The sequence below is a fragment of the Bos mutus genome, chromosome 8 (assembly GCF_027580195.1).
Source record: "Bos mutus isolate GX-2022 chromosome 8, NWIPB_WYAK_1.1, whole genome shotgun sequence".
NCBI lineage: Eukaryota > Metazoa > Chordata > Mammalia > Artiodactyla > Bovidae > Bos > Bos mutus.
In genome coordinates this window covers 102,928,782-102,949,194 of record NC_091624.1, presented here as the reverse complement: position 1 = coordinate 102,949,194, position 20,413 = coordinate 102,928,782, and the positions used below count along the sequence as shown (strand labels likewise).

Below are 20,413 nucleotides of genomic sequence, written 5' to 3'. Positions count from 1 at the left end.
CTGTCCATAGTTCATCAGGACCTCTGTCTATCAGATCTAGTCCCTTAAATCTATTTCTCACTTCCACTGTCTAATCATAAGGGATTTGATTTAGCTCATACCTGAATGGTCTAGTGGTTTTCCCTATTTTCTTCAATTTAAGTCTGAATTTGGCAATAAGGAGTTCATGATCTGAGCCACAGTCAGGTCCTGGTCTTGTTTTTGCTGACTGTACAGAGCTTCTCTATCTTTGGCTGCAAAGAATATAATCAGTCTGATTTTGGTGTTGACCATCTGGTGATGTCCATGTGTAGAGTCTTCTCTTGTGTTGTTGGAAGAGGGTGTTTGTTATGACCAGTGCGTTCTCTTGGCAAAATTCTATTAGCCTTTGCTCTGCTTCATTCCATATCCTAAGGCCAAATATGCCTGTTACTCTAGGTGTTTCTTGACTTCCTACTTTTGCATTCCAGTCCCCTATAATGAAAAGGACATCTTTTTTGGGTGTTAGTTCTAAAAGGTCTTGTAGGTCTTCATAGAACCGTTCAACTGCAGCTTCTTCAGCGTTACTGGTTGGGGTATAGACTTGGATTACTATGATATTGAATGGTTTGCCTTGGAAACGAACAGAGATCATTCTATCATTTTTGAGATTGCATCCAAGTACCGCATTTTGGACTCTTTTGTTGACCATGATGGCTACTCCATTTCTTCTAAGGGGTTCCTGCCCGCAGTAGTAGATACAATGGTCATCTGAGTTAAATTCACCTTTCCAGTCCATTTGAGTTCGCTGATACCTGTCACACCGTATCCTGTGATAGGTACAGTGCTATTAGCTCTGTCTCCGCGTTAGCTCAGTACAATTCAAACCAGGCCTTGCTAACTGCTAGTCTGAGTACTGAAAAGCCTTTAGAATATTCCTTTAAGGGAAAACTTGGCCAGGGCCCTGGAGAGCTGCGATCATTTTTCTGCCAAATCATCTTTGGTAAATACAGTATCTTCATCCAGATGAATTTTTGGTCATATTACTTGAATTAAAGCTGACAGGATAACCTGGTAACCTATTTTTCTGCTATAATATTTTTAGTTCTTTAAGATTGCTTACCTAATTACAGTTTGCCTTTCAACTAAACAGATTCCAAACTATTTTCTTCACAGAATCTTGCAAAAATTTTAGAAATAACCCTTACTTCTTTGTGGGACACAAGAAAACTCCATAGTCTTTACATTTTTATTTTTAAAAATTATCCTATCTCAAGTAGTTAACATATGACTCAGCTTGGCTTTTTGGTGGACTTACCTCATGGTTTTAAGAAATGCTTTTTACTTCTATCAGATATTTTGTTCCTTGTGATTTTAAATATTTTTGGAAATACATTGGGATGCTGATAGCCTGTCATCCACAAAGGTGGTTTAGGACAAGGATCTTCAAATTTTTTTGCTTCCAGAGCCTCTGAGGCAATTTGAAAACAGTAAAAGACACTTACTCCTTGGAAGGAAAGTTATGACCAACCTAGATAGCATATTAAAAAGCAGAGACATTACTTTGCCAACAAAGGTCCGTCTAGTCAAGGCTATGGTTTTTCCAGTGGTCATGTATGGATGTGAGAGTTGGACTGTGAAGAAAGCTGAGCACCAGAGAATTGATGCTTTTGAACTGTGGTGTTGGAGAAGACTCTTGAGAGTCCCTTGGACTGCAAGGAGATCCAACCAGTGCATCCTAAAGGAAATCAGTCCTGGGTGTTCATTGGAAGGAGTGATGTTGAAGCTGAAACTCCAATACATTGGCCACCTGATGCGAAGAACTGACTCATTTGAAAAGACCCTGATGTTGGGAAAGATTGAGGGCAGGAGGAGAAAGGGACGACAGAGGATGAGATGGTTGGATGGCACCACTGACTCAATGGATGTGAGTTTGAGTGAACTCTGGGAGTTGGTGATGGACAGGGAGGCCTGGTGTGCTGTGATTCATGGGGTTGCCAAGAGTCAGACACGACTGAGCGACTGAACTGAACTGAACTGATACTGTCTCACATTTTTAGATTGATGTCTATAATGTTTTTCATCGTAGTTTTAAATAGTTGCAAAGAATGTGTATCTGGCCTATTTGGGAAATATCGACTTTTGAAAATAAGAGCTTTTCATCAGTCCCAAATGTGTTCAGTAGGTATTTAATACTAGAGCAATTTGATATCCATGGTCTTCTGTTTAGACATAGAAAAGCAAGTTCTTTAATACTCAGCAATATTATATTTTCTAGTTTCTTTTCCTCTGAAATAATTCCATTGTATATACCCCATGATATTTTGTATTAATATATTTTTTGCTTGGATTTTAAAAAACTCATCATCTTGTCTTGTTTTTCTGCTACAAAACAAATACATGTAAATTTTTGGTTTATTTCTAGTAACCTCAAGGCCTATGTGTAAATATTTTTCCTTTGGATTCAGTTGTCATTACTAATTAGTAGGTTATAACTAGCAAACTAGTATTTTTGTCATCTGATGCAAACGGACACCTCATTGGAAAAGACCCTGATGCTAGGAAAGATTGAGGGCAGAAAGGAAAGAAGGCATCAGAGGATGAGACAGCTGGACAGTATCACCGATGCAATGAACTTGAACTTGGGTAAACTCCGGGAGATGGTGAGGGAGAAAGGCCCAGCGTGCTGTCGTCCATGGGGTCGCAAAGAGTTGGACGCGACTGGGTAACTGCACAACAATTAACAAAACCAGGAAATTCAAGTTTTGATAAATAGTTGTTAGAATGGTAAAACCTTTTTGGAACTGCCTCTCTTGATGAGATAGATAGGGTGGGGAGGGGACTGGCTTTGATGAAAGGACCCCTCCCTGACACCAGCTCTGCAGCTTGTTCCTTACTAATCCTGGTGCAAGGAGACCTGTGCTCCTCTGGTGTCAAGTGGGAGGAGGACCAGAGTGATGTATCTGCACAGGACAGAGCAGCTTTAGGTAAGCGTGCGTGTGGACAGGCAGGTAGAAACTGGTGCCCTAGGACGCGTCAGGGCTCAGGTTTGCTCTGGGAAGGTGGTGAGGCTCCCAGGAGGTTCTCCCCTCCCCTGAGTGTGAGCACAGCTCTGCGGCAACACAGTGCACAGGTTAAGGATGTGCACTGTCACACGTATCTGCCTGGCTCCCAGTTCCCTCATAGCCACCTCCTCAGTGGGTCTTACTTTACCCTCCATGCTTCAGTGTCTTGTGAGGTTGGTTTAATAATCATAGCAGCTATCTTCCAGGGTGGTTGTGAGATAAAATGCAGGAATGCATAGAAAGCTTAGCCCAACAGCTAGTACTTAAGAAGCTTTCCATTGGTAAAAACTACTTCAATCTGGTATGCTGCTTGGTGATTTGTGTTTGGAACATCCAAATTGAGAATGTAATGTGCTATATGAAGTTTTTTGCCTGCAAAAAGAGCAGGAGAAATTTACAGGTAGGATGTCTTTGAAAGAAGGTGCAAGTTGTTCTTGGAAAGTGATCATGGAGAATGTTTCAGGCTGTTGATGTGATTAAGCCGTGCTTAATCTGAAAGCTTGAAGCATCTACCTTTATGTTCGGAAACTGACTGTGTAATTTCCTGGGAAGAATTACAGTTAGTTAACATGTTTAATCATGTTAAACAAGCATGTGCTTGTTTTGCTTCAGTATTAAGGTGAAAATTTCTTTTTTTCTCCTTTCTCTAATCTCATCTTTATATATTTCCTTATGACATAACCATAGGAAAATTCAGTGTCTTTTCTACCTATGACATTCTCTTTCTGCTACTTGAATTTGACAAATAGATAAAGATAAGGGCATACAGGCAGCTCGTTAGAATCCTGTCACTGACTCTTACCCCAGATCTACTTGCTTTGATATTTCAGGTGAGGGACTACATTCTCCCCCACATTTTCCTCTTTCGTCAAAGGAATATAACCACATGACTTCATTCCTCAGCGATTTGTTTTTATTGTTGTTTTTACCCTGAAAGGTGAGCCTCCAGCTAAATCTGGAGTTTGAGGTGGTGGCTCAGACTCAGAGCATAGTACCAGCTCTGCTCCTCATCTCATCTCTGACCTGTTTTTGGATTATCAATCTGTCTTACCTTTACTCACTTTCTAAAAGAAGTTTTTATTTTGAAACAATTTTAGGCTTACAGGAAATTGCAAAAATAGTTGTAGAAAGAGTCCTGAATACCTTTCATCCAGTTTCTCCAACGATGACATCTAATAGAGCCATAGCATGATATCAAAACTAGGAAACTGACACTGGTGTTGACTGTTAACTAGACCACAGTTCTTATTCAGTTTTCACCGGTATTTTGGGTTTTTTAGCCTTCATTTAATTGTGTTTGTGTAGTTCCAGTGCAGTTTTATCACATGTATGGATTCGTGTAGCTACCACCACATTCAAGATACGGAACTGCTTTGTCACCACAAAAGAGCTGCCTCACGCTGCCTTTCTGTATTTGTACCCACCTTACCCCTCCAGCTTCCAAACTCCACTTTCATCTTTGTCCCCGTTAAACCTTTCACTGTTCTCTATCTCTGTAGTTTTTCCTTTCCAGAATGTCTGAGTGGATCATTTAGTATGTAGATTGACTTTTTTCACTTAAGCATAATGCCCGTCAGTCACCCGCCAGTGAAGTACATCCAGGTTGTCACACAGTATCAATATCTCCTTCCTCTTTATTGTGGAGTAATGTTCCCATAAAAGGGAGTACCAGAATTTGCTTAGCCATTCACCCATTGAAGGAATTTTGGTTTATTTCCAGTAACTTATTATCACAAATAAGACTGTCATGAACATTCATGCGGAGGTTTTGTGTGAACACAAATTTTCATTTCTCTTCCTCCAGGATGTTACAAATTTCTGGAGAATAGCCTTGCCTGATGGGTAGTACACAATTTAAGAATATTTCTAATCTTTGGTTACAGTTCAGTAATAAATGATAAAGCTCCTAAGGATTTTATTTAGACAAGACCGTGTCACTGTAGGGGATTGAGAATGGAATGCGGAGAGTTTAATGAAATACTTTTCATCCTTTTTTTTTTATAAGACTCCCCAGACAACAAGGAAAAGAAGTCTTTCAGTCTTGAAGAGAAGTCCAAAATCTCCAAAAACCGTGTTCACTATATGAAATTCACAAAAGGTAAAATCGCACATTTCTTTGTTTTAAATCTCTGTGTTCACATCTGGATTTCTTATAGTATTTTTAGCTCTTCACCAGCATCACTTGTCTTATGTACAAAATGGAAAAGGAGGGACTCACTGACCGGCTTGATCCACAGCAGTGCTGAGGTGTCCGCACCTGTGAGTCACCGGGGGTCTTGTTAGAGTGAGGCAGACGCAGCCTCACTCATGCCGAGGTGGGCCCCAGCTTTGCCCTTAGACTGCGTGCAAGTCCTCTGGCAAAGCTGAGCGTGGAAGTTAACATGCTATTAATATTTAGAGGAGAAGACAGACTTTTATGTGGCTAAATTTATCACTCAGTACTTTTAGTTACATTTCTCTTAGTTGCATTAAGCTTTTTTTAGAGTTTAATTTTGGTGTCGAAAAGCTTTTAAAATGGACCCATTTAGAGAATCACATAGAATCTATATGAGATTCATAAACATTCATGAAGTGCCCAATATTGAGTTCTCCAGTATGAAAGATCTCACTCCCGAGTTAACTCTTCTACTGTTCCACACCGTTTCTCTGGTTCATGGAGTGCAGACTTAACTGTTCCACGGTCACTGCAAAGGTAGTGTTAGAAAACTTGTCTTCCTCCATCGTCACCTCCCGACTCCGGTTCCAGGGCTGTACGTGGTCAGTCGTGGGTGCAGCTGTCCTCTATAACCAGGAGGTGGCAGTCTTGTATTGGAAAGAAACCATTTAACTTGACCTCATCAACTCCCCAGATATTTTCCCATTGTCATGTATTAAGCATACTTCCCAGGTATAAACCCCTGTTTATCATATTAATATACTTAAAGTATAAGTATGATGATAATTATGTTATCTAGTCACCTTGTGATGGTTCATCTATGGAAGACTGGATGTATATTTCTACCTCTATATGGCAGGAAAAGCATATCTTTGCTTTAGTCTTGTTGACGTGATTGGGAATTCCCTGATTCCTAGAACCGCCTGAACAGCAGTAGGGAGCTGGAGTTTCCACTGCTCTAAACTCTTCATGGTGGTTCTCATTTGGAGCAGGACCCCACAAGGTAGACTGGGCTCGGTGTGACGGAGGGCTCATGGCAGAGCTGATTAGTTTTGGGGACGTGTGCAGAGAGAGACTGGGGCTTCCCCCTTCCGTCTCCTAGCAGGCATAGTCATCTGGCTCATCACGTTAGCCCCTCGTCTTTCTCCCAGGGTAGAACCTTCTCTGTCATTCTCCGGTATGGCCCTAAGCAGAGCTTCTCTCCACTCCTGACCTGCTGCAGGACAGAAAACAGTCGTTGGTCGCCCATCAGTCCTTTCCAGGAGGGGCTAAATGGTCACTTCACCCCCATCCCTGAAATATCCTTCCTTTTCATTAGACCCTATAGGGGAAAAAAATAGATACAGGAGCAGGGTGCTTAGCAAACTAATGAAATTAAAAGTGCCCTGTGACTTTTGGATAGCATGGCAGCCTTTTAAGCTTTCACTTTTGCAACAGAATCTTCTTCTTATGGCAGCCTGCATGTGTGATTTCACCTGAAGCATTTGCTGAAGCCAGAATAAACCTCTTCGATCTACTTTAATCTGTGGATGCCGGGAGCGTCTTCTTTCTGTTTCTAGTTAAGCCATCCCCTTGCCAGTTCACCCTGTCAGCCTGCTTGGTGTGTTATTCCTTCTTTTTCTCTGTTTTGAAATGAAGTTTGTGGGACTTCCCTGGTGGACCAGTGGTTAAGACTTCGCTTTCCAATGCAGGGAGTGCAGGTTCATTCCCTGGTCAGGGAGTTAGGATCCCACATGCCTCAGGACCAAAAAACATAAAACCGAAGCAATATTGTAATGAGTTCAATTGAAGACTTAAAAAAAAATCTTAAAAATAAAATAATATGAGGTTTGCTTATTAATTAGCTTTGTTTGGGGAGAAGGGGGGCAATGGAATGCAGGGAAGATAATTCAAGATATATTACAAAGATAGAGAATGAGTGGGAAAACAGGGGAAAAGCAGAGTGGAAATCAGTAGAGAACACAGGAGGAGGCAGGAATCCAGGTAGTGAGGAAATAATCAGTTGCCATCTATTTTAACAGTCCACAGTGTAAGTTTATTTTAAAGTGCTTTAATTTATTGAAAGAAGTCTCCCTTGTAGAGCAACTGTTGTCATTGAATGTGAATGATAAACTGTGTCTCCTCCACGGCAGACTATCTTAGGCCACAGGAACCTGGCTTCTGGCTGTGACTCTCAGACAAATCACTTAACCTCTTGCCTTCTGTCAGCCTCAGTCTCCTTTTTTTGTGAAATGAAAGATCTTTTTAAGTCATTGTTGAGTTCTAAAATAGGTTCTTTTTCAGAATTTATCAGAAATGATGCCATTATATGGAAATCATGGGTGTTCAGCATAATGGATGATAAGGATTTTAGCTCAGGGATCTGCTTTTACAGTAACTCACTCATTGGATGAGGAGGGTTCATATTATAGCTCCATCAATGGTCCAGAAACCCCAAACACGAGAAGGCAGCATTTTATTTAGCTCGGTGAGAAAAATGAAGATAAAAATTTCACTGCAGAGAGATTACAGCAGCGAACAGTATTGTAAAATTTGTTACTGCTTAAATATTGGCTGTAGCATTTTAGTTCTGATACATAATTATTCCTTTCTCTCATCCTAAGTTTATCATTTAAAGTCGACGTAATTTATTACATAATTTCAAGATGTTAATTTCATCCATATTTGTTTAAGGGCCTAAACTCAGTGGTGGTTTCTTTTAATCTAAAAAACGTTTGGTGAGGCTGTACCCACAGAGAAAAGAAAATTAGGGAAGATGGCAATTTCTCCAAAGCCACTTTTGATGTTTTTAATATTTAACAGAGCGAGGTTGTCCAGAAAGCCTGGCTTTTTGCTCCCAGTCGTGCGGTGGCTGAGTGGGTGGAAGGTTGTGTAGACAGCACTTGTGCAGCTTCGTTGTATTTAGACTTCTTTTTCCTGTAACAATCTGTGATACTTCACTCCTTAAATAAGGAAAGTACTCGTACTCGTCTCGCGTGTCCTGGTGGTCAGCTGCTCGTCTGACACCGACTTTAGTGTCCTGGCAAGGCTGGCTCCCTGCAGCCAGACTCTGCTAGAGGTGGGTGTTCTCCTTCTTCTGGCTCTTTTGACATTTAAGTGTAAAGGAGCACCATTGCAGGCTTTAAAAAAATATTCCAACTGTCTTATTATCAGGTGTGAAGATCTCATTTCACCCCGTTTCGATTCTTTCAGGTTTCCTGATTTTCTCACATTATTACCCTTTCAGAGAAGTTTCCTCATCTTCCATTCCTCGGCTTATATCTGTTCTATATGTTTTCATTAAAAAACAAAGTCAAAATATAATATTGTCTGTTTTATCCTTCTTGATTGGGGTATGCAAATAAATTTTTGAAGCAAGTGAAGCTAGCTACCTATGTAACACTTCAGTGTTTTTTATTTAACTGGTGTATTTTTCAACCTGCATTTCCTTTCCCTTGTACCTTTACTACGAGTTAAAAAACTCAGTGTTTTGAGCTCTGGTTATAACACAGTGCTCCCTTGTTGGGCTCTGTATGACTTTTGCCCTTGAACTGAGAGAGGCTCTACATCTCCATGATTCTTAAGTTCTTGTGTTGGTTTTTTACAGTTTTACTTGCTTCCCATGTGGGCTTCTTGGTGTTATAAGTGAGTCTGGCTGTAGGGGACATGTTCTTCTCTCCAAATTGCTACACTGATTGAAGGGAACACCTGAAAGTCCTCATTATTAGAAAAACAGCTAAAATGATCATAAGTAAAGTGCTGTTCTCTGAAAGAATCAGGTCATCCTTTCATGACTTTGTTACATCAGCTTGGCTACTGGAATCTTTTTATCCTTGGTTCTTGGAGTATTGTGGCCAGTTGAAGACTAGTGAGTACAGAAACCAAATCCAGGCAGATGTCATATATTTCCTATTCTGTTCAATGATTTGATGTCCTTTTCTCTAAGAGAAGTTCATCAACAGTGTTTGCTGTGAGTTGACCATGATTGAGAATGGAGACCAGTAACTTTCAAACTCATTTTTAATATACATATTGTATTCAAAACTGGCCATAATTTTATAACATTTATAAACTAGTCAACCAGGACCATTAACTAATGACTATTTCAATATCACTTCCATCTTCACAGTTTCATCTGCCTTTAAGTTCCTTTCCTTTGGTCTCTGACTCTTAATTCTTCTCTGTGTTTTGTTTTCCAGATCAAATCCAGAGCAAGGCCTGTAACAGTCCTGGTTTCCACATTTGCTTAAGTGAACTTTGCTAAAGGATAAGCATTTCTGATACAAGAACCCGTCACCAAAACTTTAGAAACACTTGCACTTTCATTGGTACATTCTCTTATTAGCTTGACAGCTTCCCTTTGATTTTTAGCTTCATTTTTCATCTCCGTGTGTTCATGTTTTGACATCCTGTTTTAGAATTGTGATCTTGCATGTCCGTCCCCCCGCTTTCTAATCCCTCCAGCATTCTTTTTAGTTGAGTTGTTGTAAAAGTGATTGTCATTTGCATTTCTTTTAGGGTGTCTGTTCCATTTCAGAAGCTAGCTTAGGGGTGGGTGGCCAGTACGTATTTTGATCCCAGTACAACTCCTTTTTCTGAAATAGAAGCTGCCGCCCTGAATGTTCTCTGCAGTGTGGAACGGGTTACACTGAGGACTAAGCTCAGAACAGACCTCAGGCCTCCTGAGGGTTGCCCACGTCTCCCCTCAGTGGCCAGCTTTATCCTCCACTATTCCGGTTCATTGTCTGCGTTTCCATCTGGGAGGCTTCATTTTGCTCATGAGTAGGCTTCCTCTGGGATCATCTGTCTGGGCTCTATGGACTAAGCAGCTAGAACCAGGAAGCTTTCTTTATTTCCAGCTCAGGCAGAGGGGTGAGAGCAATGCAGAGCCTGCCCTCCAGGTGGTAACAGGTCACGCCGACTGGACTTAGGAGTCTGGTACGGCAGCCTCAGAGACTGGTTTGGGCACCTGGTTTTGCATTACATTGCAGGGTGTTTTTTTTTTTTTTTAATTTCATGGAGTCACTGAGCAATATCATATTTGAATGCCCCAGCGGTAGCCAGTGAACTGGAACCCTTCTGGGTCACGACAGTGCTGTGCCAAGTCAGGTTGCTGCAGGAAGCCAAGAAGATAACTGAATCCGTGACAGTGGAACTCAGGCTTCCAACTCAAAACAGATTCCTGTGTCTAAGCCAGAGCCTCACTCCCCCGGAGCTTCCAGACTTTATATATACATCTACCATGAAGTTGACAAATGGGACTAGATTTGGTTGGCTGCTCACACAGTATTGTCGGTAGAAGTGGAAATTCCATAGAAGTGAGTTTTAAATTAGTTGGTTTGTGGGTTTGAAATTAAGTTAAAGAGTTTAGTGTTTTTAATAAGAATCAAGGGTCCTTTGGATACCAGTTTGCCAGAAGCCATTTAATTTCCTACTTATTACTTATCCTTTTATTTAAAATGATAACACTATTACAGTGAAAAAAACAAACAGAAAAAGTCTGAAATCTTTTCACCCTAATGCAGCAATTTTAATTTGTATTTATAAAAAAATTTCATACATTCAATTAATTACTGAGCTTGTATGTGTCAATACAGAATGTTCTCTTTCCTGTGCACAGGTGGGGTTTTGGAGCTATGTATCTTAGCAGCATATTTTTATTCTGCATTTTGTAACCCTCATTGAGTATAACTCCTGTCTCCTTGAAGTAACAGAATTTTACTGTTTACTAAGGGAACCCAGAGGCCCAGAAATTATACCTTGAAAGTGTACCAGTAGTAGAGCTAGCTTGAGAATTTAGTTTTCCTCTCCACCTGCATGCTCAGGCTTGTTGGGTTCTGGTTCACTTGTTTAATTTTTAAGTTTAATTAATTGTATTTAGTGATTAAACAGTGTGACCCTGATGCTGGATAAGATTGAAGGCAAAAGGAGAAGGGGGCAGCAGAGGATGAGATGGTTGGAGGGCATCACTGACTCAATGGACATGAGTTTGAGCAAACTCTGGGAGATGGTGAGGGACAGGGAGGCCCAGCCTGCTACAGTCCATGGAGCTGCAAGGAGACAGGCAAGACTTGGCAACTGAAAAACAGCAAAAGTCAGTGAAAGGGAAAGAGAAAGTTGGTCATTTACAAAATTGTTTATTTATTTCCCAAACCCAGTTTTATAGTTTATATTTGTGCTTCTTATTCTAGAATGTATTACTGAAGGCATCATGTATTTCTAGGGAAGGATCTCTCATCTCGGAGCCAAACAGATCTTGACTGCATTTTTGGAAAAAGACAGAAGAGGACCCCTGAGGTATGAAACCACCTACGATTGATACGTTGTGTCTCAACACTGATTTTCAACTGTGTATAGAGCTATTTATGTTTATTACTAACAGTACTTTCCAGACAAAGTTACCAAAAAAAAAACTTTTAGAGGCTTCACACAAAGGCTAAATGTGATCCTCTTAGTAATGATTGATAGATGATAATAACAGTTGATAGATTACAAGGAGCCTTAAAAACAGTGTGTATTATCTGGGTTTTTTTTCCTCCTGGTGTGTGGACTAGACTAACCTCAGGGAAGAACACCCTTTGCCAAAAGCCTGAGCCAGAGGCGTGTTGTTTAGAGAAACAGAGCAGGAATGCTGGGGCACACTCTCGATCCTCTATGTGGTTTAGGAGTATTTTCTGTAGTGATAAGGCTGAAACAGGAAACAAGCTGGATAGCGGAAGGAAACTGGGAATGTGGGGGAGGGAAAAATTGAGAGAAGGAAAAAAAAAAAAAGGAGTATCAGGAAGTTCAACCAGATAGGAACTAATGGAAATAGTTTTTTAGTGTCTCCCATTTCTTGCTGATTGTGAAATCTGAAAACTAACTTCCAAGCAGACTTTTCTTTTTTGGTTGGTTAAATTTGAAAAAAAAGAATTATTGATTGATTAGTTGATTGATTTCACATGAGATCTTTAGTTGCAGCATGTGGGAGCTAGTTCCCTGACCAGGGATGGAAACCCGGGCCCCTGCATTGGAAGCCCAGAGTCTTAGCCACTGGACAACCACGGAAGTCCCTGGTTGGTTGGTTGTTTCTCATTAGTTTTGAATTTTCATGTTCTTTTTTGTGAATTGGGTTGAGTTTTGTAAGTGGTTTGCTAGATGTGCACTCTTGAATTTGAATTTCGCTTCCTCCTACAAGTCTCTGTCACTCTGCCTCCCTCTCCTCACCTGGACCTGGCATCACCATTCATGAATTGAGTTGCTTTCCCAGCCTAGAGTTTGCTAAGGTCATTTTACAAGGAAGCACCTTTTGGTTAGCAGTAAAATTAAACTAAGCCCACAAACAAGCTCATTATCACATTTTAGGTCTGTATTTTTTTGCCAGCAGTGATGACTTCAGTAATTTTTATCAGCGTGTTGACCATTGATTTTGAATCAAGATTCACAATACTCTCTCTGAGCTGGGGCATTTGACCAAAGCCAGATAGATCAAATTTGTGAAGATGTGTAAGATCTCATTGAATCTTTGAAAAGAACTCATCTGAATGAGAATTAACTTAGAGGCTGGGAACATGTAAACTGACCACAAGTTTGACCTAAGTCAAAATAAGAAATGCAGTATGGTAACTGTCCTGAGTTCAGGCTTGGGGTGCTTTAAGAGCAGCTGGAAGCAACAGATGTTGGGGGTGTTTTCTGCACTGGTGACTGTATTTGAACTGGGTGCTGTATAAGAATGTGTTTAGAGCGTGGCACTTGGGCCGAAGCGATCTGGAAAGCAAGTTTTGCACGGGGAATTAGCAGATGAGCAGTTAGGAAATTCTGCCTGGACTACAGAGAGACCCTGACTTTGAAGGTGTGAATGGTTTCAGGGGTCCTCTAGGAAAGGAACAGATTGGTTTGGTAAACTTCAGAGGACAGACTGGAACTGGTGGATGAAATTCATAGAAAGATTCCTCCTCAGAGAAAGGAAACAGCGTGGGCTGGCAGAGCGGGCCAGCCGTGCAGGATGCACCACGTGGCCAGCTTCCTGGAGGCCGTCTTGTAATAGGGGAGCGTGAACGCCGTGCATGTGAGCACTTCCGGGTCGAAGGTTCTCTGATTCTGGAGGAAAGCGAACACATGAAATACTCACATTTGAAACGGTACTTGACTTGAGGGTTTACATTTTCCTAGACTACAAAGGAGAGACCGTTACTGCGATTGCTCTTCCTTATCTTCAGGTATGTGGGCAATTTTGACTTTATCTACTTATGTCCTTTTTCCAGGAGATGAGTCTGAATTGTTTGATGTGTTTAAATAAGAAATCAAATAATGTTGAGGTGAAATAGCAGGTTTCCCTCCCAGGGGCCTGAAGTCCTGCGTGACGACACCTCCCAGCTCTCACACACTCATGGTCACTGCCATCCTCGGCTGGTTCTCCCTGCAGCTCGGCCCTTGTCGCTCTGGCCTCCAGTTCCTCCAGTACTTCAGGAGGGCTCCTGCCTTGACTCTCAGCACTTGGTGGCTCCTCTGCATGGAGTGCTTGTCCCCAGCTCACATTTTTGTGCAAATGTCGCCTCAGCTGGCCTTCCTTGACACCCTAATTTATAGCAGAAAATACAAACAATAACAACAAAAATCCCTGATACTCTTGTCCCCTCTCCTTTGCTTTATTTTTCTCCATAGCAGTTGTCACTATCTGAGGTACTAAATAGTTTGCTTGTACCGTCTGTCTTTCCTTAGTAGACTGGAACCTCCTAGAGGGCAGGAGTTTTGTACTCCATACCACCTAGAACCAGGCCTGCCATGGAGTAGGTTCTCAACAAAGGTTTTGTTGAATTGAACTCAGCTGTTGATATATACTTTAATCCTTGGGGGAACAACACAGACTAGGGCATTGTTAACACGACTACTGGAGAAGTTAGAAACAGCTGCAGAGAAAATTGATGCGCCCAAACCTAGAACCAAAGGGCAGGAGTCCCTGAATAGACAAAGCACAAAAAAGAATATGTACCGTGAGTAACAGCTCTTCCCAGGCCTCACACTCAAATGCCAGTGGATCCAGGCATGTGACTGGAAATGTGTGCGTAGTCTGACTTTAAGATGACAGGGAACCAGGGAAACTCATAGCCTGGTCTGAAAGTGTGCAAGATTCACAAAATAATAACCATGATGATGGAGTCAGTGATCTCACCAGACGCAGACTGCTAGTTTGTAATCCTTCACTTACCATCAAGTGAGAAAGCTGGGCAGTGTTATGTACGCAAGAGTGGAATTGCATAGTGGAGACTAGCTGCTTGGACTGTCTTGTTGAGTGTTTTGGCAGTATATACTGAGCGTGTCTAAGATGTGCTTCCTGTCTCCTGGATATGTGAATACTCATATCTGTCTTCTGTAGGAGCTTGTATTCCTCTGATACTCCAAGTTCTCCTTCTCCATGCTTTGCCTGTCAAGGGCACAGAGAAGGGTAAGAAGCTTAGAGCACGTGTAGCACAGTGGGTAGCTGCCTCTCTTCAGGTGTATAAATAGTGCCTTCAATCAGGTTCCTCGCTGGCCGTGTCTAATTCAGAGTGCGGGTGAAACCGTTCCAAGTGAGGAGGAAGCATTGCAGAGCGGGATTTTCTATTGAGCACAGCTTTTGATAAAAGCAAGAAGAGCTAGGTATTGACTTTTTGGTGCCTGTTCTATCAGTGGTCTGTTAATCAACAGAGGATAAATTATTGCTCTTCAGAAGCAGGAAAGGATCCCCGGGCTTGAAGGCATTTCCACCCTTCTTTTCTTTGTTTTTTCTCTTTATTGGTAGAGGATCTTTCCCCCAGCCATTTGCTCCTTGGGGGTTTTGTTAAGGACTGAAGGGAAACTGAAGGGAGCTCTTTTGATTTATCTTCTATCCTTTCCTTTTGGTCACTCCACGGGGCTAAAATAGCCGAGTTGGCTTTAATATGTTGCCATTAGAGACCAAACATTAGCTGGAATAAACCATCATGCCTCACAATGAAAAATGTCCCCTGATTGGCTAATTAATCAGTCAAAGGGGAATGACATGGCTCTCGGCTTGAGGGACTCTGCTGGAGAGAAACAGGCTGTTGATAAATGGTTTTCCAACAAATTCATATATCAAAGAAACTTAGTCATTTTTTAACTATAGTTTGTGTGACTGCAGTTTTTTCCAACTTTTCCTTTTCTGCTGCTCTTGCTGTTTAGGCTGTGTTTTCTCTTGTTGTTGATAGAAAAATATAGGATTTTAGATACGAGAAAATAAATGCTTTCTCCTTACTCGTGTCTGTTAGTCTGATTGCTTTTGATTGCCTAGGCTTATCAGGAGGTGAAAGACAATCAGATAGCTGTCTCCAAAATAATTGATGGATTATAAATTTTCCTGCCTTCTTTCAAAGTTAAGAGCTCCAGATTTGGGTCCACACTGTCTGAATTTGAATCCTGGTTCCAAAGTAATATATGCACATAGATTTAAAAAATTAAGCTGCACTGAACAGCACAAAAAACAACATTCCTCCGTCATACCCCCTCGCCTCTTTATCTCCTATGCCTGTTTCTTACAGCACCTTCATTTTTCACATGGTATCTTATACGGTATTTATCTTTACATTTAAAGCACAGATCTTACATTGACTTTCTTCATGTGTTAGTTCCTGACGTTATCTGGATTTTTATTTTGGTAGGTTAGAATTCAGGCCTTTTACCACTCAAAATACTGATGCATTATTCTTATTATTTATTATAGTGTTATTTTAGTGTTTGGTGTTTATATTTTTATGACTAAATAGTGTTCCCTGCTAAGCCAAGTAGTGTACTCTAACACGTTTGTGATGTTTTCTGGTGGGGGAGCGAGGTGTAACTGTAATTTTCCCCATACTCTCTACTAGGCACAGCATTTATGTCTGATGGTCTGTCAGCTCGGTGTTTTCCCCAGGACACTGCCCTCCTCAGACCCTCCCGGCCCGTTCACTCTGGACTGGCTGTTGGATTTGCCTTGTTCCTATCCCCGTCGATGGTCCACTCCACCTGGCTCCTGTTACCTGCTCTGGCCTGCATCCCGTGTCTGTCTCCTCACTCATCTTCCAGCAGCTTTTTAAGAAGGCCTGCAGTTCTGAAAATCTCTATCAGAATGTCATGGCAGATTGTGTGGGTATAGAATTCTGGACTGAATTTGCTTTCAGAATTTAGATGGTGTTGCTCTACTGTCTTCTGATATCCACTGGCACTCTTCTTATTTCTCTCCATGACACATATTTATTTTCTTTATTTTGTCTTCAAGAGTTTTTAGAATCTTCTTATCCTTGGATTTCGAAAATCTTGTGGAAATGTCAATTGTTGCATATTTTTATTCATCAGACTCTTGCTAGGCCTCCCAGTGTGAAGATTCATATTATTCTGTCAGTTCTGAAAAATTACTTTTTATTCTTTGTTTTTTTTTTTTTTTCTCTTTTGTTTTGTCTGGAATCATTAGGTAAGTGGTGGACATCGGGTTGTTCCTCAGATTTTTCTTATCTTTTGTCTCCTATTTTGTTCTTCTTTTGGGGAGATTTTCTTGATTTTTATCTTCCAATTTTTCTATTAAAATTTTGAGTTTTGCTCTCATATTTTTAATTTCCCTGAGCTATTTTTCATCACCTGATTGTCCCTTTTATTTATTTATCTTTATCTTTAAATAGCATCTTGTTCTTATTTCATGGATTCCGTACATACTCCCTTGTCTCTGAATGCATGATGTTATGAGATGTACAGGTTGTTTTTCTGTCTTTGACCCCCGGGCTCCTTCTCTCTCTTAGTTTTGCCTTGTTTCTTTCGTGTTGGAGGAGTTCCCCACTGTCTGATGTTCCTTTGCTCAGTGGTCTAAGAGTTAGTCAGTGAGCAGCAGATTGAGAGCTGTTTGCCTAGGCAGCACTTCTCAGCGGCTGAGTTGTGCTGTGGAGTGGTCATGGCGAGTTGGCATTTTCCTTAGGGAACCCCCAGAGGTCAGAATTCTTGCAGGTCTTTTCTTCGGTGGGTTCAGCTTCTCCAGAAAGGCGCTCTTGCCCCAGGGGGAACGTGGGGCAGGAGGTCACTGCGCCATGCTCTGTCTTCTCCGTGGCTGTCTCACCCTGCCCTCCAGCTGCGGCCTGGCGGAGCTTTTGTGTAGCTGAGCCACTCAAGCTCAGTCTCCCTGATAGAGTAAGCCTGGTGTCTCCTCACACATTTTTATTTTAAGGGGAAAAAATGTCTGTTCCTCATTCTGTAAGTGGATAGGGACATTCAGCTAATAGTTACTAAAGGAAAGAAGGTTAGAAACTGAGAGAAAGCCCTTTTGCCTCAAAAGAAAACCTTTGTTCAAAATTTAACAACCCTTTTCTTCATTTATCAGTTCCAAATTGTAAGCTGTTCTATCTCAAAAGACTTGGGTAGAGGTGTTGTTTTCATATCCTGGCCCCAGCATTTTTCCAATTCTAAAACAAAAAACCAAAAGCTTGCTTTATTTGCTACTCAGATTTTCTTCCTCATATGAAGTGTCTTTAAACAGGGTTGGTCTAGAAATAATCTGAACTACAGGTTGTCCCTGGCCTCTCCTGTGGACTTCCTCTTCCTGCTCCCCATCCTCTTGAGTATCTCCCACTCCTACCTTCAGAACATGAATCTGGTAAGACTGAAAAGCCCCCACTTCGAAGTGAAGGAGTTTGTGTATTTTTTGTTACTCTTCTCTCCCTCGGCTCTAATGAAAAGTGAAAATGAAAGTTGCTCGGTGTGTCCGACTCTTTGCAACCCCATGGACTGTAATTCTCTAGTCCAGAATACTGGAGTGGGTAGCCTTTCCCTTCTCCAGGGGATCTTCCAAACCCAGGGATCGAACCCAGGTCTCCCGCATTACTCAGTTGGTAAAGAACCCGCCTGCAATGCGGGAGACCCCGGTTGGATTCCTGGGTTGGGAAGATCCCCTGGAGAAGGGATAGGCTACCCACTCCAGTATTCTTGTGCTTGCCTCGTGGCTCTGCTGGTAAATAATCGGCTCTAATATTCACCTTTGTTATGAATTTTAGCACAACTCATTCGCCGAGCTCCTCGGTTGTCTACAGTGTGTCGTGGAAATGTGCAGTTCCCAACTCAGCCCGTAGCGGTGTGTGAGTAGGTGGCAGAAAGCACTCTGAGCAGTCAGAAGTACACTGTTGTTGCTGTGAGCCCGGCGCGGAAGACTCTTAGGCTGAGTCCTGGGGCTGGCCAGCCGCCTCTTGTGTGTTCTCCGTGCACACGTGGGAGGTCGTGGGTCATGTGTCTGCCCCTGGCTCCGGTTTCCTCTCCGGCAGAAAGAATGCACGGCGTTCTGCTGGAAGATAGGGGCCTCGCCTGCTGCAGGCGTGCCTTTCTCAGAATTATAATTGCTCTGTTGGGAAAGATGCGTGGACACTAGTCATGATGCTGAAGTGGAAAGGGTCATGAACTCAGTGACAAGAGTGTCTCCTCTTTAGTCTCAGGTCACTCTTATGACCCCAAGCCAAGCTTTTAACTTCTCTGGTCCTGAGTTTTAGATGGAGGCATTGGCGGGGTCACTCCAGGTGAGAACGACTATGAGTAGATGAAACAGGTACCCCAAGTTATAGGGGGCAAACCGAAGAGCACGAAGCATCTCTTTCATCATTGTGGATCTTATTTACCCTGCATAGTTGGATCATGAACTTGAGGATAATATTTGATTTGTTTCTTTCCTTTAACCTTCATATCCTGTCAGACATCACCAACTCTGTTGATTTTGTATGTTTAACATAGCTATTGCATTATTCCTGGTTTTCCATGTTTACTGATGTCCTGATCATTATTGTCCCTGAATTTCTCTCGGAACTGGAGAAATTCTCCCTGACCCCAGTTTTTCTTTTCAGAGTGTCCTGTTATCATCTGTTCTTTCAAAATCTCTCTCTTGTAGTATTAGTGTCTTTTCAGTCATCGCCTACATCCCCCCCCCACACACACTCACTCACTGACTCCCTTTGACCAGCGCACCAGACCCTCCACCAGCTCGCCCTGCTCTCTGTTCCTGGTGCAAATGCCTGCTTCTCCGAGCTGCAGAGCACCACGCCCCCCACCAAGGACGGTCCCCTACAGCCCCGGGCGGCTTCTGTCCTCACGTCTCCGTGTCCCCACCTCACTGCCTCCACCTTCATTGCCCTGGCCTGGTCTGCTCTGCCTGTCCGAGTCCTTCCCGTGCAGCTCTAGTCTTACTTCCTGCCATCGAGGAAGGAAGAGGGGACACACAGTTGCTCAGTTGAGCAAGCACTGGACTTAGAGTCCTGGCTCGTTCATGTGTTCTGCAGATTTTGACTAAATGCCTCTTTGCTGGGCACTAGTGATGCAGCCGTGGCAGAGCAGACAGGGAGTCCTGCCCTCGGGGGCCTGCGTCACAGCTGCACCTTCAGGAAGGGATTCCTCGCCGCGGCCTCTCTCTTCACCAACCTCTGCAGTTGTTTGAATTTGCTCTCCCCATGTGCTGCCTTAGTGCGTTAGCTCTTCATTTTCCTTTGCATCATGTCTGTCTCACTTCTCCCTTTAATTTTTTTTTTTAACTTTAAGATTTTTTTTTCATGCAGCCACATGGACCATTTTTGAAGTCTGTATTAAATTTGTTACAATATTGTTTCTGGGTTTGTTTTTTTTTTTACGTTTTGGTTTCTTGGCCGTGAGTCCCGTGGAGTCTCAGCTCCCCAGCCAGGGATAGAACCTGCACCCTTGCCCTGGAAGGCGATCTCACCCACTGGACCACCGGGAGAGTCCCTGTCTTCCGCATTCACCCATCAGACCGTGGCCACGGCTTCTGTTCATTCATAGGCCCTAGCCCACTGTCTCTAATAGTTGCTTACTAAGAAACTAGATAACTGTGAGTTAGTTGGTATAATTAAATGCTTAGATAGATTGAACTTTTTTTTTTTAATACTCATGGGAATCCAAATGTATTGTTTTAGTTACAGGTTAATTTTCCTGTTTCTTAATCGATAACTGTACCTAAGAATTGTTAAGCTTCTGGTTACTGCTTTAAAAATTACATTAGCAAAAAAAAAATTAATAAAATTACATTAGCAAAGAACAAAAGAATGAAGTAATATGTGGCAAAACCTTGCTAGTCATTGACAGAAATATTGGGAGTTCATCAATTTTGTATATATCTGAAAGTTTTCATAATATAAAATCTGTCAAAGAACCCGTTAGTTGTAATATTCTTTAATGTTTATTTCACTCTGCTCAAGGAATGGTTGAATTATTTCCTCGGTAGGTCACAATGTCATGGTCATTCTTCAAGTGCAAAGTCGTTAGTGCCTGG

General features: G+C 42.0%; 1 protein-coding gene across 1 annotated transcript in view; it reads left to right on the top strand.

Moving 5' to 3' along the window:
* Nucleotides 1-20,413, top strand: part of PINX1 (PIN2 (TERF1) interacting telomerase inhibitor 1) — a 65,510-nt gene that overhangs the window by 12,291 nt on the left and 32,806 nt on the right. Inside the window, exons 5-6 of the mRNA XM_005910596.3 lie at nt 5,029-5,121; nt 11,381-11,454. Of these exons, the coding sequence (XP_005910658.1) occupies nt 5,029-5,121; nt 11,381-11,454 (167 nt within the window). The remainder of the gene's footprint in view (nt 1-5,028; nt 5,122-11,380; nt 11,455-20,413) is intronic.